Source organism: Suricata suricatta, chromosome 1, assembly GCF_006229205.1.
Source record: "Suricata suricatta isolate VVHF042 chromosome 1, meerkat_22Aug2017_6uvM2_HiC, whole genome shotgun sequence".
NCBI lineage: Eukaryota > Metazoa > Chordata > Mammalia > Carnivora > Herpestidae > Suricata > Suricata suricatta.
In genome coordinates this window covers 33,831,503-33,851,590 of record NC_043700.1, presented here as the reverse complement: position 1 = coordinate 33,851,590, position 20,088 = coordinate 33,831,503, and the positions used below count along the sequence as shown (strand labels likewise).

General features: G+C 37.5%; 1 protein-coding gene across 3 annotated transcripts in view; it reads right to left on the bottom strand.

Annotated features, from left to right (window-relative positions):
- The window catches only part of ADAM9 (ADAM metallopeptidase domain 9), a 122,510-nt gene that overhangs the window by 28,317 nt on the left and 74,105 nt on the right, over positions 1-20,088 (bottom strand). For all 3 annotated transcript variants that reach the window (XM_029936293.1, XM_029936284.1, XM_029936287.1), the window contains 2 exons: positions 16,597-16,702; positions 9,744-9,927 (listed from right to left, as the gene is read on the bottom strand). In XM_029936293.1, the coding sequence (XP_029792153.1) occupies positions 9,744-9,927; positions 16,597-16,702 (290 nt within the window). The remainder of the gene's footprint in view (positions 1-9,743; positions 9,928-16,596; positions 16,703-20,088) is intronic.

The window sequence follows — 20,088 nt, the reverse complement described above, 5'->3', positions numbered from 1 at the left end:
TCTCCTGCACCTGGTGTGCAGCTACTGAACAGGCAGATACTGTTTTCTCCACACTGGTCAATAAGGACGACCAGAAGCAGTTTGCTTTCAGCTGGCAAGGCCAGCAATACACTGTCACTGTCCTCTCTCAGGGGTACCGCAACTCTCCAGTCCCACATCATAATTTGGTTTGCAGGGATCTTGATGAACTTTTCCTTCCACAAGTATCACTTTGGTCCATTACATTGATGACATTATTCTGATTGGATCTAGTGCATATAAAGTAGCAATACTGTAGACTAACTGGTAAGACAGTTGCATGTCATTGGAAAGTAAATCGGACAAAAATTCAGGAGCCTTCTACCTTAGCAAAAGTTCTAGGGCATCAGTGGTAGGAGACATATCTAGATTTCCCTTCAAAAGTGAAGGATAAGTTGTTACATCAGGCAACCAAAAAAGAGGTAAGACAACCAGTGGGCCTCTGAACTTAGGGGGCAACACATGGCATGTTACTCAAGCCCATGTACCAAGTGACTTGAAAAACTGCTTATACAGCAAGGACCAGAGCAAGAGAAGACCCTGAAATGGTTCCGGATGCCGCACAAACTGCTCTGCCGACTGGGCCTTGCTCCTGCAGATCAAATGGTGCTTGAAATGTCAGTGACAGATAGGGATGCTGTCTGGAGCCTCTGGCAGTTACTTAGAGGAGAACAGCCCTTAGGGTTTGGGAGCAAAACCCTGCCATCCTCTGCAGATAACGACTCTCCATTTCAGATACAGCTTAGGCCTTACTAAACTAAACACTTAAGCATAAAGCACCAAGTTACCATGGGTCCTGAGGTGCCCATCATGAACTGGGTGTTATCTGCCCCACCACACTTTAAGTCTAGCATGCACAATAAGCTGCATGAAGAAATGGTCTAAATACCCTGATCTCCATTCTTGCTTAATGGCCTTCTCTCTCCCAGCCTCTGAACTAGAACTACACTGTCAGTTCTTCTGAGTGTCCAGCTTGCCTACTGAAGACATTGGATCTTAAGACTTGTTAACCTACATAAACATGTAAACTAGTTCCATAGAAAAAAAATCTTACATACACATATACAGACATCTTATTAGTTCTGTTTCTCTGGCGAACTCTGACTAATACACTGACCAATATCTCTCACTTATGCCCAGACCAAAACAAACACCAAAAATAACTGAAATGTGAAAATGTTTAGGAAAAGCTTTAAAGCCTTTACCATACTGAGCAGAATGCACAACCCCCCAGCAAAAAGCCAAATGGGCATGAGGAAGAAATAAATATTATCCTACTTTTATTCATTTAAATCCATTCTAGTGGCTCTCTTTATGAATTCAATGCCTGTATCCTCTCAAGATTCATATAATGAAGCCCTAACCCTATGTGGTATTTGGAGATAAAGACTTTGGGAGGTAATTAGGGTTAGATGAGGTCATGAGGGTAGAACCCTGGTCTAATGGGATTAGTGCTTTATAAGAAAAGACACCAGAGAGTTTGTGCTCACTTTCTCTCTTTCTCTCTCTCTCTTTCCATGTGCACACAGAAAAAGGGTCACATGAGCACACAGCAAGATGACAGCCACCTATGAGCCAAGAGAAGGGGCCTAAGAAGGAAACCTCCCTTGCAGGTATGTTGATCCTGGACTTCCCAGCCTCCAGAACTGTGAGAAATAAATTTCTGTTGTGTAAGCCAACCGGGATGTAGTATTTTTTATGGCAGCCTGTGTAGACTAAAGCATGCCCACTAATGACTAGCCTCAGGTATTGGAGCAACAAGAAAACAGAGACTATATAATATGACTTGACTGTAATGATGCCTAAGTATTTTTGTTTCTGTAGTCTGTTGACTTGTTTACTTTTCCTTTTTTTTTCTTAATTCTAGTCAGTTTGATTCTCTCTCTCTCTCTCTCTCTCTCTCTCTCTCTCTCTCTTTCTCCCTCCCTCCCTCCTTCCTCCCCCTTTTTCTTTTTTTCTGGTAAACTTACCTAACTCTTCACTTTCCCTCACAGTCATCGGTTAAACAGAGTTAAGCATGTGACCGAGCCTGTATTCCAGTTCCTACCAATCATATTGCTTTATTCCTCTCAACAGTACAATGGGTCCTTTAAGTTGTCCCTTTATATTCCTTTCCCAGGATGTTCTGATTTACAGCTGGAGGACAAAACAACCCTAAACTACTCAAGGGTACTGGGAAAATATGAGGGGTTTTCTCCTGTTGTATGGTAAATATCTGTGAGCAGTAGAAGGAAATAAAGCAAACAAGAGAGAAGTAATATTTGCAAAATAACTTAATAAAACATCCTTCAAGCACATCCACCACCACACACGTAATAATCTGAAATCTATCCTTGGACAAAAGTGCCTTAGTGGGAGCTCTGGGATCCAAATAGGAGACTATGAATCCCTACATAGTCTAAGACTAAGGAGAGCCATTTTGAGAAGTTAGGCTTACACCCAGCAAACTTAAGGCATGGCTATAGATCCAGAAACAGCTCCATAGCCTGAGGACTTGGCTCTGGCCCCAACCCCATCTGGCCTTAGGGCTGTCATCAGCACAATATACCAAAGGACCAAGGGGTGTCACACCCACATGTGCATCAAGTAATAGATACACAGACCTCGGTCCCAGCATATACCCTCTCAGACAGTCTGGGAGCCCCTGGAGGCATACCTGCCAAACTTGGATTACAGAGTCTGAAAGGGCCCTATACTCAACTCTAGGCCCCTGTCAGCCACACTCCTTGAAGAGGCCTGCTGGCACAGGGACCAGGCAGGAGAAACTCCCAGCTATATCCCCTGAGATCCTGAAAGGGCCCAAATGCAGCTCTAGCTTCTTCACAGCCACAGTCTGCCAGTAGTCCTAAGGGCCCAGTGCCCCAGTGGGAGACACTCTTGTCTGCAACCCCAATGTTTGTAGTATTTCTAAAAGGATGCTTTACTTGGCTCTATCCCTAACAACTGTACTCTGAATATACTTTCTGGCACAGGGACCCAAAATGACTCTCCCAGCTGTAACCCCAGAAATCACTGAAGAGCCTTATACTTGGCTCCAGCTACATCAGAGCCACAGTCCACCACCATATCCATCAACCAAGTGACCCAACTCCTGTATTCCCAAAAACTCTGAAAGATACCTATACTCAGTTTCAGCAACTCCAAGCCTCAGTCCACAAGCTGTCCTGCCAGCTTGTGGGATCCCAAGGGCAGATGCTCATGTCTGCACATCAACAGATCCTAAACTAGCCCTATTCAGCTCCCAGACTGTCCAGCCAGACAGGGACCCATCCATTGAACAGAGCAGTCTTATCAGGTACCTGATGTGAGTCACACCAGTCCATGCACCTGGTAATAGGCCTGGTATCTGAAGACCCAAGTGTGGACCCTGAAGCAGACCCTTTTCTCAAGGCCACCCTACCCACTGAACAAGGTACTACTTCAGGGAGTTCAATCCACTCAGAGACCAGTCAGATCTATGCTCACCTAGGCTCCTGATAAGGAGTCCACCAACCACGGACCCCATTGTGGAGACAGACTTGTAACCAGCTCCAACTCAGCCTAAATTTCCAGAGGTAATCTCATCAATATAGAAAACAGACAGAAGGTCTGATGAAAACAATATGTAAAGACTAGAAGAGGTGTTTGTTCCTTCAAATATACAGCCACCAATGCAATACTACATGGAAACATCAGGCAAATGTGACATCACCAAAATGCCAATAAGTAGAGTGTCAATAAATGACCCCAGAGAAATGGAGATCTATTGGATGTCTGACAAAGAATCCACAATAATCATCATAAAGAAACTGAATGAAATGAAAGAGAATACAGACTACTAAACAAAATCAGAAAGGAAAAAAAAATGAATACAATGAGTTTAATAAAGAAGTAGAAACCATAAAAAGGAACCAAAGAGAAATCCTAGAGCTGAAGAATACAATGACAAATGAGAAATTCGATCGAGAGCTTCAATAACAGATTTACTTATCCAGAAGAATCAGCAAACTCAAAAAATGTTTGAAATTAGCCAGTTAGAGAGACAAAAAGTAGAAAAGAATGAAAAAGAGTGAAGAAAGTCTGTGTGAATTATGGGACACCATCAAGTGAACACACAACCATATCATAGGAGTCCCAGAAAAGTAGAAGAAAGCTTATTTAATGAAACAATAGCTGAAATCCCCCCCAAATCTTGGGAAAATCTGGACATTCAAATATGGGAAGCTCAAAGAACTCCATGCAAGATCAACCCCAAAATCACTCTGAGGCACATTATAATCAAAATATTAAAAGACAAAAACAAGAAGAGAATTTTGAAAGCAGAAAGAGAAAGTAGCAAGATTTATTGCATTCAAAGGAACCCCCATATGGCTGTCAATGGATGGATATCTCTAAAGAGACTTTACAAGCCAGAATAAATCATCAGGATGATATATCTGATGTGCTAAACAGCAACAACAAAATTGCCAATGAGAAATACTATACCTTGGAAAGTTGTCCTTTAGATATGAAGGAGAGTTAAAGACATCCCCAGATAAAGAGAAGCTAACAGAGTTCATCACCACTACCTTACAAGAAAAGTTAAAGAGAATTCTTCAGGTTGAAATGAAAGGACACTAATAATATGAAAATATATAAAACCACAAAACTCATGGTGAAGGTAAATATATAGTTAAATTCAGAATACTTAATATTGTAATGGTACTGTGTAAATCACTTTATCTCTAGTATAAAACAAGAAATGAAAATAACTAATAACTTATTAATAGATGCTCAATAGAAAAGGATGCCAAGTTTGACATCAATAAACAGAAATTTCTTTTTAAGTTTATTTCTTGAGAGTGAGTGTGCGAGAACACGCGAGCGGGGTGGGGGGCTGGTGAGGGGGAGGTATAGAGAGGAAGGGAATCCCAAGCAAGCTCCGCGCTCTCAGCACACAACCCAATACAGAAGCTTGATCTCAAAAACCATGAGATCATGACCTCAGTCAACATCAAGAGTTGGATGCTTAACCAACTAAGCCACCCAGGTGCCCCCAGACAGAAATTTAATAAGGAAACAACAGACCTCAAGAACTTTATAGACCAAAATGGATCTAATAAAATAAACAGAAGAGCCATGCAACAGCAGTCAAATACAAACTCTTCTGGAGCCCACACAGAACAGTCTACAGTATACAACTAATATTGGGCCACAAAGCAAGACTGAAGGGGCACCTGGGTGGCTCAGTTGGTTAAGCGTCCGACTTCAGCTCAGGTCATGATCTCATGGTTTGTGGGTTCGAGCACCACGTCGGGCTCTGTGCTGACAACTAGCTCAGAGCCTGGAGCCTGTTTCAGATTCTGTCTCCCTCTCTCTCTGACCCTCCCCTGCTCATGCTGTCTCTCTCTGTCTCTCAAAAATAAAATAAAAAACAGAAAAAAAAATTTAAAAAAAAGAAGACTGAAATTGCATCTAGTATCTTTTCCAAACACAATGGTATCAAACTAGAAATTAGTAACAGGAGGAAAGTGTAAAATTCACCAAAATGTGGAAAGTAAACAACACACTCCTGAATGACCAATCCTGTCATTTGCAACAACATGCAAGGACCTTAGAAGTACTATTCTAAGTGAAGGAAGTCTGACAAAGACAGACAAATACCATATATGCGGAGTCTTTTAAAAAGAGCGGGAGGAAGCCACACCCATAGAAATAGACAGTAGAACAGTGGTTGCCAGAGGCTGGGGAGTAGGAAAAATGGGAAGATGTTGATCACAAACTTCCTGTTACAAGATAAATAAGTTCTGGGTATCTAATATTCAGCATGGTGATTATAGTTAACAATATTATATGCTTGAAAGTTACCAAAAAAGTAAATCTTAAAATGTTCCTACAACCAAAAGAAGAAGAAGAAGAAGAAATAATTGTATTTATGGGAGATTAGAGATGTGTTAACTAACCTTACGATGGTAGTCATTTCACAATATATACATTTATCAAATCATCACTGTACACCTTAAACTCATACTATGTTAAATGTCAATTATATCTCAATAAGCTAAGACAAGGGAGGGGCGGGGAGCCAACAGGGAGAAGGAAAGATCACAGGAATGTTATTTGAAATTTTGGGTTCCAAAGCTCTTTATTTGATTATCTGGTTTAAATCAATTAATCTTGTTATACTTTAATGCAATATTATTTGAGTTTTTTTGTGGGACTTAAGAGTACTGACTATAATCTACAAAGTAAAAGTTCATAAATTCAAAAAACATCAAAAGTATACAGTTTCAGAAACCCAAAAGTAAATTCACCAAGACACAGAATCCAGGAATATATCTAAAGAAAAATTTAATAGTACCAATGTGTGTTCTAAGAATGCAAAGATAATTTAATGTTAGGGAATTTATTGATACTACCCAGCACATATCAATAGGTCAATAATAACTAATGATTATTTTTAAATGTTTTATTTATTTATTTTTGAGAGAGAGAGAGAGAGAGAGAACAAATTGAAGAACAGCAAAGAGAGAGATAGAGAAACATGGAATCCAAAGAAGGCTTCAGGCTCTGAGTTGTCAGCAAAGAGCCCGACACAGGGCTCAAACTCATAAACCATTAGATCATGACCTGAGCTCAAGTTAAATGCTCAACCAAGTCACCCAGGTGCCCCAAATTATTATTCTAACAGTATCTAATATTTCTTAAATATTTAATATTTTAATGTCAAAAAACTACTTATAAAATGTAAAATTTATTCCTCATTTTTATTCTTACTAAATAGGATTAAAAGGATACTGCATTAAATGAAAAATACTATCTACCCTAAGCCAGAAGACTGAAAGCCAAAATCATACATAATCTTGAAAGGCTAGATACATTCCTACTCATGTCAGGGCCAAGACAAAGATGCCACACTATCACTATTTATAATTATTCTGGAAGTGCTATCATTGCAATTACACAAGAAAATAAATCCAAATTGTAAATATGAGAAAGGAAATCAACTTTTTATCATTTACAGGTGATGACTGTTTACTTAGAAAATTCTAATATAATTGACAATAGAAATAGGTAATACTAAGTGTATGGTTGGTAACAAAATAAACATATACAAATGAATTTTTTCCTGAATATCAATAATATCCAGTCAAAAATACAAATAAAATTGCTTTCCTCATCAGTAAAAACCAATTAGAAATTGAAATATAACAAAAGAGAAAATATAACAGAAGAAAATGGGCCTATTGATAATAACAATAAAAATCTACCCAAGAATAAAATTAACAAAAAACAGAAAGACCTTTATTGCTAAATCTTTAAAAGAAGACCCCTCAAAAATGGAGACACATACCACATTCTTCTTTGAGAAGACTCAATAATGTAATGATGTCACTTTTCCTCATTATAAGTTTATAAATTTAATGTCATCCAAACCAAAATTCCAAAGCAGTTTTTAGTTTCTTAGTTTTTTATTTTTTACGCCTTGACCAAAAGTATCTCAAGTTCGTCTTGGAATTATAAATGAATAAAAATAGCCAGGAGACTAGGGATAAAGAATGAGAGGGTATTTGCATGACTAGATATTAAAAATACATTATAAAACCAATAAAAACTAAACCAAGGCAGTACTGACACATGAGTAGTCAGACCTATCAATGGGCATGAAGAGGAAAAAAACAAATATTAAACCCTAGAATATATAAAATTTTAATAGGTAATTTAAATAAAATTTCAAATTAAAGGAGAGAGATTATAAATGATTATAAACCATTCTGAAAAAAATGGCCTTACAACTCAGCATACAGTAATGATTTCTGAACAAATAAATGATAAAAGGGAAAATAAAAAAAGAATGCCAACCTCATACTATATACACTCAACATTTCCCTGAATTAAAGAGTATTAAATAAAAAGCAAAATCTACTATAAAATACAAGAGAATAATGATCTGATAGTATACTGAGAAAGGTCTTATAAAATGTAAGTAAAGTTAGAGACCATAAAAGAAGGGAATAATAGATTTAAATAAATAAAAATGCAAACACAGCAAAAACAAAAAACAAAAAACACTACAAACAAAAGAAAGAAGAGGCAAGAAATAAACTGGGCAAAAACATCATATACGTATATTTATATATTATACTTATTATATGAGACATAAATTAATTAAGGTTCTTTAAAAATCAATAAGAAATCAAATTCAAAATCGATAAGAAAATAGACCAAGTTTTAAATGGAAAAAGAACATCAAATTCAAAATCGATAAGAAAATAGACCAAGTTTTAAATGGAAAAAGAACATCAACAAGGCAAATCACAGTAGAAGGATATAGAGACAAAAAATTCAACATCACTAATAATCAGAAAATTTAAAAAGAAAGGAGACCACCAACAAAAGCTTCAAAATGATAGCTAATCTTGACTATGGTATGGAAAATTAAAACATTTCCTACTACAAACTGGTTAGAAGGTAAACTATTAAGGCTTTTTCTAAAGAGAGTCAGGCACGGGCACCTGGGTAGCTTAGACAGTTAAGCATCCAATTCCTGATTTCAGCTCAGGTCATGATCTCACGGTTCTTGAGTTCAAGCCCTACATTGGGCTCCATGTGCTGGCAGTGCAGAGCCTGGTTGGGATTTTCTTTCTCCCTCTCTCTTTGCTCTTCACCTATTCATGTTGCGCGCTCTCGCTCTCTCTCTCTCTCTTGCTCTCTCTCTTTCTCAAAATAAATAAACTTTAAAAAGACAAAAGAAATCAGGCAAAACTCTAAAACCTTAAGAAGTATGCACACCCCATTACAGTGGTTTAACCTCAGAAAACAATCAACATATTCTGAAATTTTTATTTATAAAGCCATTTGCCTCAGTGTTGTTTATAGAAACTACAGCAATCGAGTTTTTCTAGTGTCAATGACAGGCACAAAAGTATAAGGGTCTTTTTTGTAGGAAAGGAGGAACAGAACTAGAACTGAAAACTCGGCAGACAGTGAAGTAACTACCAAGTCCACCTGTCTTTTTCACGTGTCACATTATCAGTTACTTGTGTTCTCTCTCTCCTCCCCCTCCTCTACTCTCCTCTAGGTTGGTTTCTTCAACTTGCCCAACACTCTTGCTCCCCCGTATCTTCTGTATAGGACTGAAGTTTGACATAACCATTCTAGCCCTGCTCCTGCTTCATGGCATTGCTGAAGAATTCTTACAGTTTCTGCCCTACTCTTAATTATATTTCTTAATTATATATTCCCCTGAAATGGAATTTGTCCTAGCTCATCTTCTCATATAGAAACCAATGGTAGTAAGTCAGGAGCTGGCTGACTCTTGACTCATATCTGATCCAAACAGCAGTGATCAGGGTAGCAGGGAGCGTGGGGGGACAAGCACTATGACATTTCTAGTACTAGAGACATGCTGTCACACACACACACACACACACACACACACACACACACACAATCCTGGCAATCACCTAAATGCCCCAATAATAGCAGACTGGCTAGTAAATTATAGCACCATTGATAAGGGAAAGAAATATGCACAGTACACTGCAACACAGATCAGAGCTTATGCTATAGGACCATCAGCAAAGTCTGGATAGTAAAATAACAGCCATTCTTAATTTTGTCCTTGGTGGTTTTGTATTTTCCCAAATCTCTATCAAAAAATATTAGATTTCTTTTATAAAACAGAAAAGAATAACCACTTACTTTGTATAATGGTTTTTATATTTTTTACATTTAAAATTGTAAACAGAAAACATCTTGATTACCTTTCCATCATCACATCTTGTGCCTTCATTCACCATCCCAGGGTCTGGAACATCTGATCCTAGCTGGAAATCCACACCCCAACATTTGGTGCCTCTGCTGGGAGTCTGAATAATAGCAGGCACAATTCCAAATACAGGCATGTCTTGTACATTCTCACACTGAAGCTTTCCACACAACGCATTCCTATAGAGATGGAGAAATAATGCAAACATAAAATGCACCCAGTGTAGATACGAAAGAAAATTATATATTTGAACACATAAAGTTTTTTTTTTTTTACTTAAAGAAAGTTTACTGATAGTTAGCTGAAGGGAATCTCAACAGAGAAAGCATATGAGAGCAAGGATATCTAAGGATTCTCTTCAAATACGGCAGAGATAACCGGCTGCTGGGATGAAATCAGTAGGTGCGCCAGGTGGTGCTGGTCCTCCTCTCCCTACACCTACTCTCTTCACTATCTGTCTAGGGCTCAAAAAAGTCTAATTAAAGAGATGTTTATAAATATAATTTCATAAATGCTTTTATACAGCAAATAGTAGAACTATACCAAAACTCAGTTGTGACTTCTTACACAGTTACCGTAAAGAGAAAATGAGATTCTGTAGTGTAAAATAACTAAGAAAGGACTCCACCCTTCTGGGCTTGGGCTAAGCTAACTCTGAGTTACTTAATTTAAGACTCAATTCATTAACTCATTAATTCACTGATTCAATATTACAACTCTATGGAGGGTTACCTGACTACAATTCCTATCACCAAGGCTGCGTTAGCTAAATGCCCTTTCTCTATCCTTCCCTAATACACTAAATACCACTAACATCAACTCTTCAGGTGCTATGTTGAAATTTTCCAACCGATTGCCTTGTGATCCAAGAATCTTCCCTATACTTGAATCTCCTTTATGATATCACTGCCAAGTCATCATCAGATATTGTTTTCCTTGAATTCACTCATTCCTCTAACTCATCACCCCCTAAAAATTCCCATTCTAGCTATCATAAAACTACTTTATTTCTTGAGTTAAAATCTGTATCCTTATAACTTGTCCTCATTGGCCCCAGACCTTCCAATGAGATTACACAGCTAATGTCTTTTCCTTCTTCCACATGACAGCCATTTTAGGACAAATATCATGTAGTTCCTAAATACTTCATCAGAGCAATGTCCTAGAATATTTCTCATGGAACAAGGAAGCTGCCCTCTTAATATGTTCCAGGTTGTCTCACTGCCTCTTGAAGCACAGTACTCAGGGTAAGGCATGAAATTTCAGGTAGAGTCTGGTGAGCAACGAACATAACAGAGCTCACATTTCCTTTTTCTAGATACCCTACCACTATTAAGCCCGTGGTACAGTAGCTTTTATGGTAACCACATTACATTATTGATGCCCTTGAACTGATCACTAGCTAAAACCCCTATTTACTCTTTGCACATACTGTTAAGTCACCTGTTCTCTCCATCCTGCACTTAAGGGTTAGTAATTTTGCCTCGTTTACAGTTATTCTTATGTCACCATTTATTCACTAGTTAGCCTAAAAAAAAATGTTTAAACTTTCTGAGCTTTAATTTCTTCATCTGAAAAATAAGAGATAAATAGTAATGTCTATCTCACATAGTTGGTTCAAATTAAATATGAAAACCTTTAAAACATTCATGCCTGGGTGGCTGTCATTTGAGAGTCCAACTCCTGATTTTAGCTCAGGTCATGATCTCAGTCAGGGTTGTGGGAATCAAGCCCAACGTCAGGCTAAGTGCTAAACCTGGAACCTGGTTGGGATTCTCTGTCTCTCTCCCTCTGCCTTTCTCCCCCACTCTCTTTGTCTGTCTGTCTGTTTGTCTCTCTCAAATAAAAACTAATTAAAAAAAGAGAAGATGTAGCATAAAGCAGACCTAAGTTAACATCCGTTGGAGCCTACCAAAATTCAAGTTGCTATGATTATACTCAGTGTTTCATGTGCAGTCTTGGTGACATGTTAAAGAGTAAAAGAAAAATACTCTTAATATATAAAAAGCCACAGAACACCTGGGTGGCATAGTCGGTTAAGTGCCCAAATTCAGCTCAGGTCATTATCATGTGGTTCATGAGCTCAAGCCTCACATCAGGCTCTCTGCTGTCACCATGGAGCCTGCTTCGTATTCTCTGTCCCCCTACCCCCCGCCTTTCCCCTGCTCGCTTATTCTCTCAAAAATAAAAATAAACACTTTTTAAAAAGTAAATTTATATATATATATATATATCAATTAAGGAAACACTTCCACAGATATAAAAAAGGCAAGTCACAAAATAAGGAATGCAAATAGCCGACAAAGCTAAGAGGTGTTCATGGTTAAATTATAAAATAAAATTCTATCACAAGCTTCAATAGAATAATTGCTTCAGGCAATGATCATCAATGCATATTAAGACTAGAGGCGAAACACTGGTGGAGGACTGGCTATTCATACATTACAAAATCACCACTCCTATACATTTACCAGATAGCTGTAATGGGAAAAACTCTACAGAAGCAAGATCTGGCCATTGTCACTTAGTACAAATAAAAAAGACAACCCAGAATTATGTGCCTTCTTGACATCATGTGTCACTTATGAAGCATTCTTCCCTAAAATGTTCCACCTGCATCTAATGAAGACTTTAGATTTAACTTCTGATTTACAGAAAATTAGGGGATAGAGACACAAGTAAAGCAACATTGAGAAGAAACTACCAAACGAATCCAGAACATGGGCCATACTAAAGAACTGACCCAGTTCTTTCCCTCAGATCCCTGTCATTGAAAAGAAAAAAATCAATGAAGAAGATTACATATTTCAGATTAAAAGTGACATGAGTGACATGACAACTAAATGCAATGCATGATCCTTGATGGAATCTTGATGTGGAAAAAAACAGCTATGAAACACAATTTGAGGACAGTTGGAGAAACTTTACCATTGACCACATATTACATGATATTAGGAAATTATTAATTTTGGTAGGTATAATACTAGTATTGTGAATGGCCTTATAAGTTAGTTGGAGATGAGTACTAAAGGATTTAGGAATGAAGTATCAAAATGCCTATAATTTATTTAAAAATGGTTCAGCAAACTGTAGATGAAAGAAATACGATGAGATATTAATAATGTTTTAATCTAGAATATATGGGTTTCATCATACTTCTACTCCTTCTGTATATTTCAAATACTCCTTTCTTCTATTCTTCTGTATTCCTTTTGCTCCTCTTTATATTCGAAATTTTTCATTTAAAAAGTTTTTAAAAAGATGACACCATCTATGTACTGAAAGAGAGGAGAGCTCTTTGGGTGAAATGCAACAACACAATGTGCATGACAGTGTCTGCAGTATGCACAACCAGAAGGCGGGGGGAATAAGACTGAACTTGCATAAGGACTCTGCAAAGACACACAGAAAGCTAAACGAAATATGTACCTGGAAATAAGGCAGGAACAGGGAAAAAGAACACGAGTGGAAGCCACATTTTTCTATATCACTTTAAATATCTTTTGAACAACAACAAAAACTTATTTATTTACAAATTTATTTAGAACAAAAATGAGGGGTGCCTGGGTGGCTCAGGCATTTAAGCATCTGACTCTTGATTTCAGCTCAGGTCATGATCTCACAGTTCATGGGACCAAGCCCTGCGTCAGGCTCTGAGCTAAAAGAAAGGGGCCTGCTTGGGATACTGTCTCTTTCCCTCTCTCTCTGTCCCTCCCTCCACATATGCATCCTCACACTTTCTCCCTCTCTCAAAACAAACATTTTTTTTTTTTTAAACGAGGGCACTTGGGTGGCTCAGTTGGTTGAGCATTCAACTCTTGAATTTGGCTCAGGTCATGATCCCAGGGTCGTAAGATTGAGCCCTGCATTAGGCTCTGCACTGAGTGTAAAGCCTGCTTAAAATCTCTCTCTCTCTTTCTCTCTCAAATTAAAAAAGAAAAAAAAAGAAACTTCCAATTGATATAACAATTGGAAAAGTCCAGCTAACCCTAGAACATCACATGTTTGAACTGAACAGGTCGACTTAACACATGGATTTTTTACAGTGCAGTACTGCAAATGTATTTTTTCTTCCTCATGATTGCCTTAATAACATTTTCTCTAGCTTACTTTATTATAAGAACATAGTATATAATACATATAACATTCATTCAATTGTTTTTGTTATTGGTAAGGCTTCTGATCAACTATTAGTAGTTAAGTTTTGGGGAAGTCAGAAGTTATTACTGAATTTGCGACTATGTGGGAAGTCAGCATCTCTAACCCCTATGTTGTTCAAAGGTCAACTATATTTTTAAGATAACACTCTGGCATTGGTGAGGGGGCAGTGGAGGCATAAATCAGTTAAATGTTCTGAAGGTCCATTTGGAAGTATCTACGAGGATCCTTAAAACTCACTGCACTTTATAGTTTACCAATGAAGATTAATCACCAAACAGTCACATAAACAAGTGAAACTGTGGAAAATGCTAAACAAGAATATTGCAAAGATTAAAAAGAAAATTTGGTAGTAATAAAGGGGTCAATTCATCAGGGAAACAGAACAATCCTAAATGTGGATGTAAGTAATAACATAAGCACTTACTAATACAAATTCAAAAGATGTACAGCAAAAAAATGTATAGAACTAAAAAGAGAAACAGATAACTTTATAATCATGGCTGGAGATTTTAACAATCAGAACTTTAACTATCAGAAATTGAAAGAACATTAAACACACACATGCAACGGAAAGGTATAGAAAGTTTGAATAAGACTCTTAACATTTGTAGAATAACACAATCCAATAACTATAGAATACACTTTTTTTTAATTGTACATGGATGTTCACCAAAAGAGACCACATGCTGGGCAATAATTCACATCTCAATAAAATGCAAAGAGTTAAAGTCATACAGAGTATGTTCTCATTGGAATTAAACTAGAAATAAAAAACATAAGCAGAATATTCCCAAATATCTGGAAATTAAGCAATACAGTTTTAATAATGCTGGAGTCACAGGAAAAATCATAATATAAATTTAAAAATATTATGATCTGAACAATAAGGAAAACACAACATATCAAATTCAACAAAAAAGAAGCATACCATTTATTAACCAGTTCATCCTTCCTTCAACATTCAAGTTCCTACTTTTCTCATTTTAATTTAGACAAATTATGGTAACCAAATTGGGTCCAATCTTCCCAAAGTATAAGACATACCCTCCTGTGTCTTTTCTAAACACCATAAAAGGATCTTGAAAATTCTATACGTAGAACTGGTTTTGTGTTTAATCTTCTTTCTACCTAGAAAATTATCCTTTATCTATCTTATTTGAAGATAATGTCATTTTTATTTTATTTGACAGAGAGAGCATGTGCAAATGAGGGAGAGAGGTTGAAAGAAAGAGAGAATCTTAAGCAGGCTCTACACTCAGCATGGAGCCCAACACAGGGCTCATGACCGGAGCAAAAACCAAGAGTCAGACAGTCAACTGACTGAGCCACCGAGGCACCCTAGATCGTATCATTTTTAAATGATTATTCTTACTAGGACAGTGGTTTAGGCATAAACCAAAAAATTTAGAATTTAAATATACTAAAAATATATTATAGTCAGACTTCCCCAGCAAAGGTGCTATGTAAACACAAGAAAACTTATATCTATAACTACTTTTAAAACTATATAAGACAGATATCAAAATTTATGTTCATATCTCCTTTTGAAACACTTTCTCGTTTTTCTTATATTCCTTCCATCTACTCTGTTTTGTATATCAAGAAAGAATTAGACCAAAAAAACTGGCTAACATTAAGAGGGGAAAAGCACACAGCAGTAAGAACACCTACAAGAGGGTGTCTGGCTCTGTTAAGGAAGTTGAGGAAGTCTTTAAAACTAAGATCTGGAGGAGCTGAGGAAATGCCCCGTAGAAGGAACAGTATGTGCAGAGGCCCTGTGGCAGAGGCCACATGTAGGCCAGCATACCTGGTGTCTCAGTATTTAGTGGCTGAGTAGAGAAAGATGAGCCTACAAATAAACACATTAAAGGAGAAACCAGAAACACAGAAAAGAATACTGGGAGAATATCCCACACAAAAGCCAAGGAAAGAGGTTTCTTCAAGGAAACAGTGGTCAACATGCTTGAATGACACTGAAGGCCAAGTAGCATGAAGACCTAACAATGCCTGTTTGATTTGACAACATGGAGATGGCTGCTATTATTTCTCCTTAGCAGACATTGTTTCACTATACTTGCTTAGACTAATTGGCAAAGTAGGAGGTGGAGCAAGCAGAAGGGATGCCCAGTAATACAGAATAATTCCAATTATACAAAATATCAGTGTGTGCATGTATAGTGCATAGAAACAAAACAGAGGAAGAAACACACTGAAATTAGTAAATATATATGGACTGAGATTATGGATAACTTTTTTCTCATTTATAATTTTTTATTAATTATTAATTTTTACAATGAGCAAATGTTATAGAAAGAAAAAACATTTTAATTTGTCACTTATAATTATATAGAGTAAGACAAAAATAACAACATCCAGAATGAATTTTACAGGTATTGACACATTAATCAGCACCATCTTTTAATGAAAAAAGGAAGAAGAACAGTGTTTATTTGAGGTTCTTATTGTAGAATAAGGAAAGACAAAGATTCTAAAATCCGTTACAGTTTAGTAAGTTAACATTAAGAGGGATGAATTATTTTACTAGTTCTTTTCAGAGTCTCACTGAAGCCTTTGTTATTAAATTGTTAATTTGAAAAGTTTAGTACTTCAGGGGGAGAAAGCCAGCACTCACGAAATGACTGGCCTTAAAATCATTCACATTCCTTTATAACGTCTCCTCCACTTACCCAGTGGCACACTTCTTGTATTCATTGCCAGAGAAACCACAGTTGCCAAATCTGTCACCTTTAGAATTCACATCAATGAAACAATCTCTTGGGGCAGCCTTGGCTTCTGTAACATAAAAAAAAAAAAAAAGTATGGCAATTTAATTCGTATATAAAAGTATATTCCCTATGACAATCCATACACCTTGATGAACTGTCTCAACACCTTCTAGAAAGTTTCAAGCCCCACGGATAAAACATTTTTGTTCTACTTTTATACTTAACAAAATGTAAAAATAAAGCTTACACTGCACTTGAAAGTCAGCCTGGGCTCAAACACTCAGACCCTAAGAGAAATATCATTAAACAAGATGAAATCATAAATAAATGGAAAAGCATGCCAGTATGCTGGTGTTCTCAGCATGTTCCTTCTCCCCACTCTCAGACACGTCTCTACTGCATCATTAAGTAAGGCTGGGAAGAGTTGGTAAAGACACTGCCGGCTATTGTTACTGGGTTGTTAAGTTACCACATACAAATACTGAATTTAGATGCTCCACTAACAAGATGGATTGGCAAACAACTATGACAGCTGACAAAGTAGCAATCCGTTCTTGCTTTCTCATATTGTATATATGTATTATCACTTCATGGTCAATTTGCCCACTAATTACATATTTGTAAAAAATTTTTTATCTGTAAATATTTTTGAGCCACAATGCCAGTACTTTCTATTGAATAAAGGAATTCACTGGCCTATCTTATGCATCTAATGCATACATTGTTCCATTTAAAAGAAACATATGAGGAGCAAGAAAAGAGGCAGAGGATCAAGCAACGTGAAAAGGGAACATAGAATGATACCTGCACAAGGCAAACAGCACAAGATGGGGTCCCTGGCAGGGCCCTTCTAGGGAACAAACAGAGCTCTGAAACTTCCAGATAACCTCCAAAGAGAAAAACACTGGTGGCTCCTGGGTGGCTCAGTTGGTTAAGCATCTGACTTTGGCTCAGGTCATGATCTTGTGGTTCCCAAGTTCCAGCCCCACGTCAGGTTCTGTGTTGACGGCTCAGAGCCCAGAGCCTGCTTCACTCAGATTCTGTGTCTACCTCTCTCTCAGCCACTCCTTCTCTCTCTCTCTCTCTCCCTCTCTCTCTCTCTCTCTCTCTCTCAAAAATAAACAATTAAAAAGAGAGAGAGAGAGAGAAACAACTGTAGGTCCCTTAGTCCTATACTTTTCCATAGGCCTCTATGAAGATAATATCTTTGCTACATAATAGTATTTACCTCATTAAAATGTATATGTAATTATTTTTTAGGCCGTGATAACTTGCCTATTTTTACAAAATGTATCAAGAGTTGACAGATCTCTACTACTCTATCCCATGATCTGACTAACATAAATACATCCCATTTAATTTTTAGTCATCTCTCCTCAATCCTTAGCTGACCCACCATAAGATAAGGAATACAACAGACAGAAACTAGAGACAGCAGAAGTCTGGTCAAAATCAATATCTCTACCTTCAGAGAAATCCAGCACAGTACTCAACGGATCTTCTCAACCGAGAGAGACAAAAATAAAAATAGAAAATTTGAGTCTCTTTTCCTTTCCTATCAATTCTTTTCCTTTCCTTTCCTTTCCCTTCTTCCCTTGCTCTTTCCTTCCTTTCCTTATTAAATATGTATCAATCCCCTACTAAGTGTCCCACATCCTGATGTATAATGGATATAGTTTACCAGTACCTCTCTGAAGAGAAACAGAACAGCTCCTGTTATTAAGTCTCTGTTTTCTCAAACACAAGCCTCAATCACATATGGTGCTCACTTATTGCTTTAACTGGAATGTGTTGTTACTGCTGTTCCTACTGACTCAAGACAGAAATGGAAGAAGATGGGAAAGCAAGATTCTGGTGCTATCTTGGCATAAACCCATCACTGCCAATTATCAAACAAAGAAATCTACCTAGTTGTGATGAAAGCAACCATTTCCTCGGGAAAATCAATCAGTTCGACCTAAGGAAGGAAACACAAGAGGCAACACAGTGTATACTGTCACTGCAGAAACACTGCTAGCATCGTTGTGTAATCAAAATAAAGGCAACTAAAAATTAACAACACAAGAAATAACAGGTGTTGGCGAGGATGTGAAGAAAGGGGAACACTTTTTCATCGTTGACGGGAGTACAAACTGGTGCAGCCACTCTGGAAAACAGTATGGAGGTTTCTCCAAAAGTTAAAAATAGAACTACCCTACAACCCAGCAATCGCACTACTAGGTATTTATTCAAATACAAAATACATGTTTTTTTAAACAAAAATACAGATTCAAAGGGATACATGCACCCTCATGTTTCAGCAGCACTATCAAAAATAGCAAAAATATGCAAAGATCCCAAATGTCCATCGACTGAAGAATGGATAAAAAAGATGTGGTGTGTATATCACACACACACATACACACACACACTGGAATATTAGCCATCAAAAAGAATGAAATCTTGCCATTTGCAACAACGTGGATGGAGCTAGAGTACATTAGAAGTGAAATAAGCCAGTCATAGAAAGACAAATACCATATGATTTCACTCATATGTGGAATTTAAGAAACAAAACAGATAAACATATGGGAAGGGGGAAAAAGAGAAAGAAAAAGAGAGAGGGAAACAAACTATTAAGAGACTCTTAACAATAGAGAACAAACTGAGGGTCCATGGAGGGAGGTTGGGAGGGATTGGGCTAAATTAATCATGAGTATTAGGTGTTACATTTAAGTGATGAATCGCTGAATTCTACTCCTGAAATTCTACTCCCGAACCAATACTGCACTGTATGTTAAGTAACTAGAATTAAAATAAAAGTTGAAAGAAAATATAAATAAAAGAGAAGATGGTTTCTAACCCAACAACAATAAAAGTGATGATAAAGCTGACTACCAGTGGTGCCGTTCCTGAATGTAAACGCGGCACGGTTTTTCACAAGAACTACTACGTAGCAGCTATTTGACATCACTTTCGTATAATGAACAGCAAAGTCAAAGGAGCAATGAGAAAAGACTGACTTGTACAGACCTATGGCATTAGGTTAGTCAATCACAGTGTTAATTGATTCCCAGATCTGAGCCATATTTTTAGACCCAGCACCCCTTCAATGAAGGAGAGGTAGAACCCTTTAGGTAGAACCCTGATATGCTGCCAAAAATCTATACTGTCAATCTTTCTCTCATTCATCCCCAACAGAACCTAAGGCCTTTCACCAGGGTAACTGGACATTGTGGAAAAGGAAAACAATCAGACCTTCAGGGACTACTGGGCCCTGGCTCTGAACTGACACTGCCTCCACGAGACACAAAACATCATGGTGGACTACCGGTCAGAGGAGGGAGCTATGGAGGTCAGGTGGTCAATGGAGTTTCAGCTCAGGTTGTCCTCACAGTGGGCCCAGCGCCTCCCTGAACCTGTCCTGTGGCTATTTCCCTGGTTCCAGAATGTATGACTGGAACACACATTATC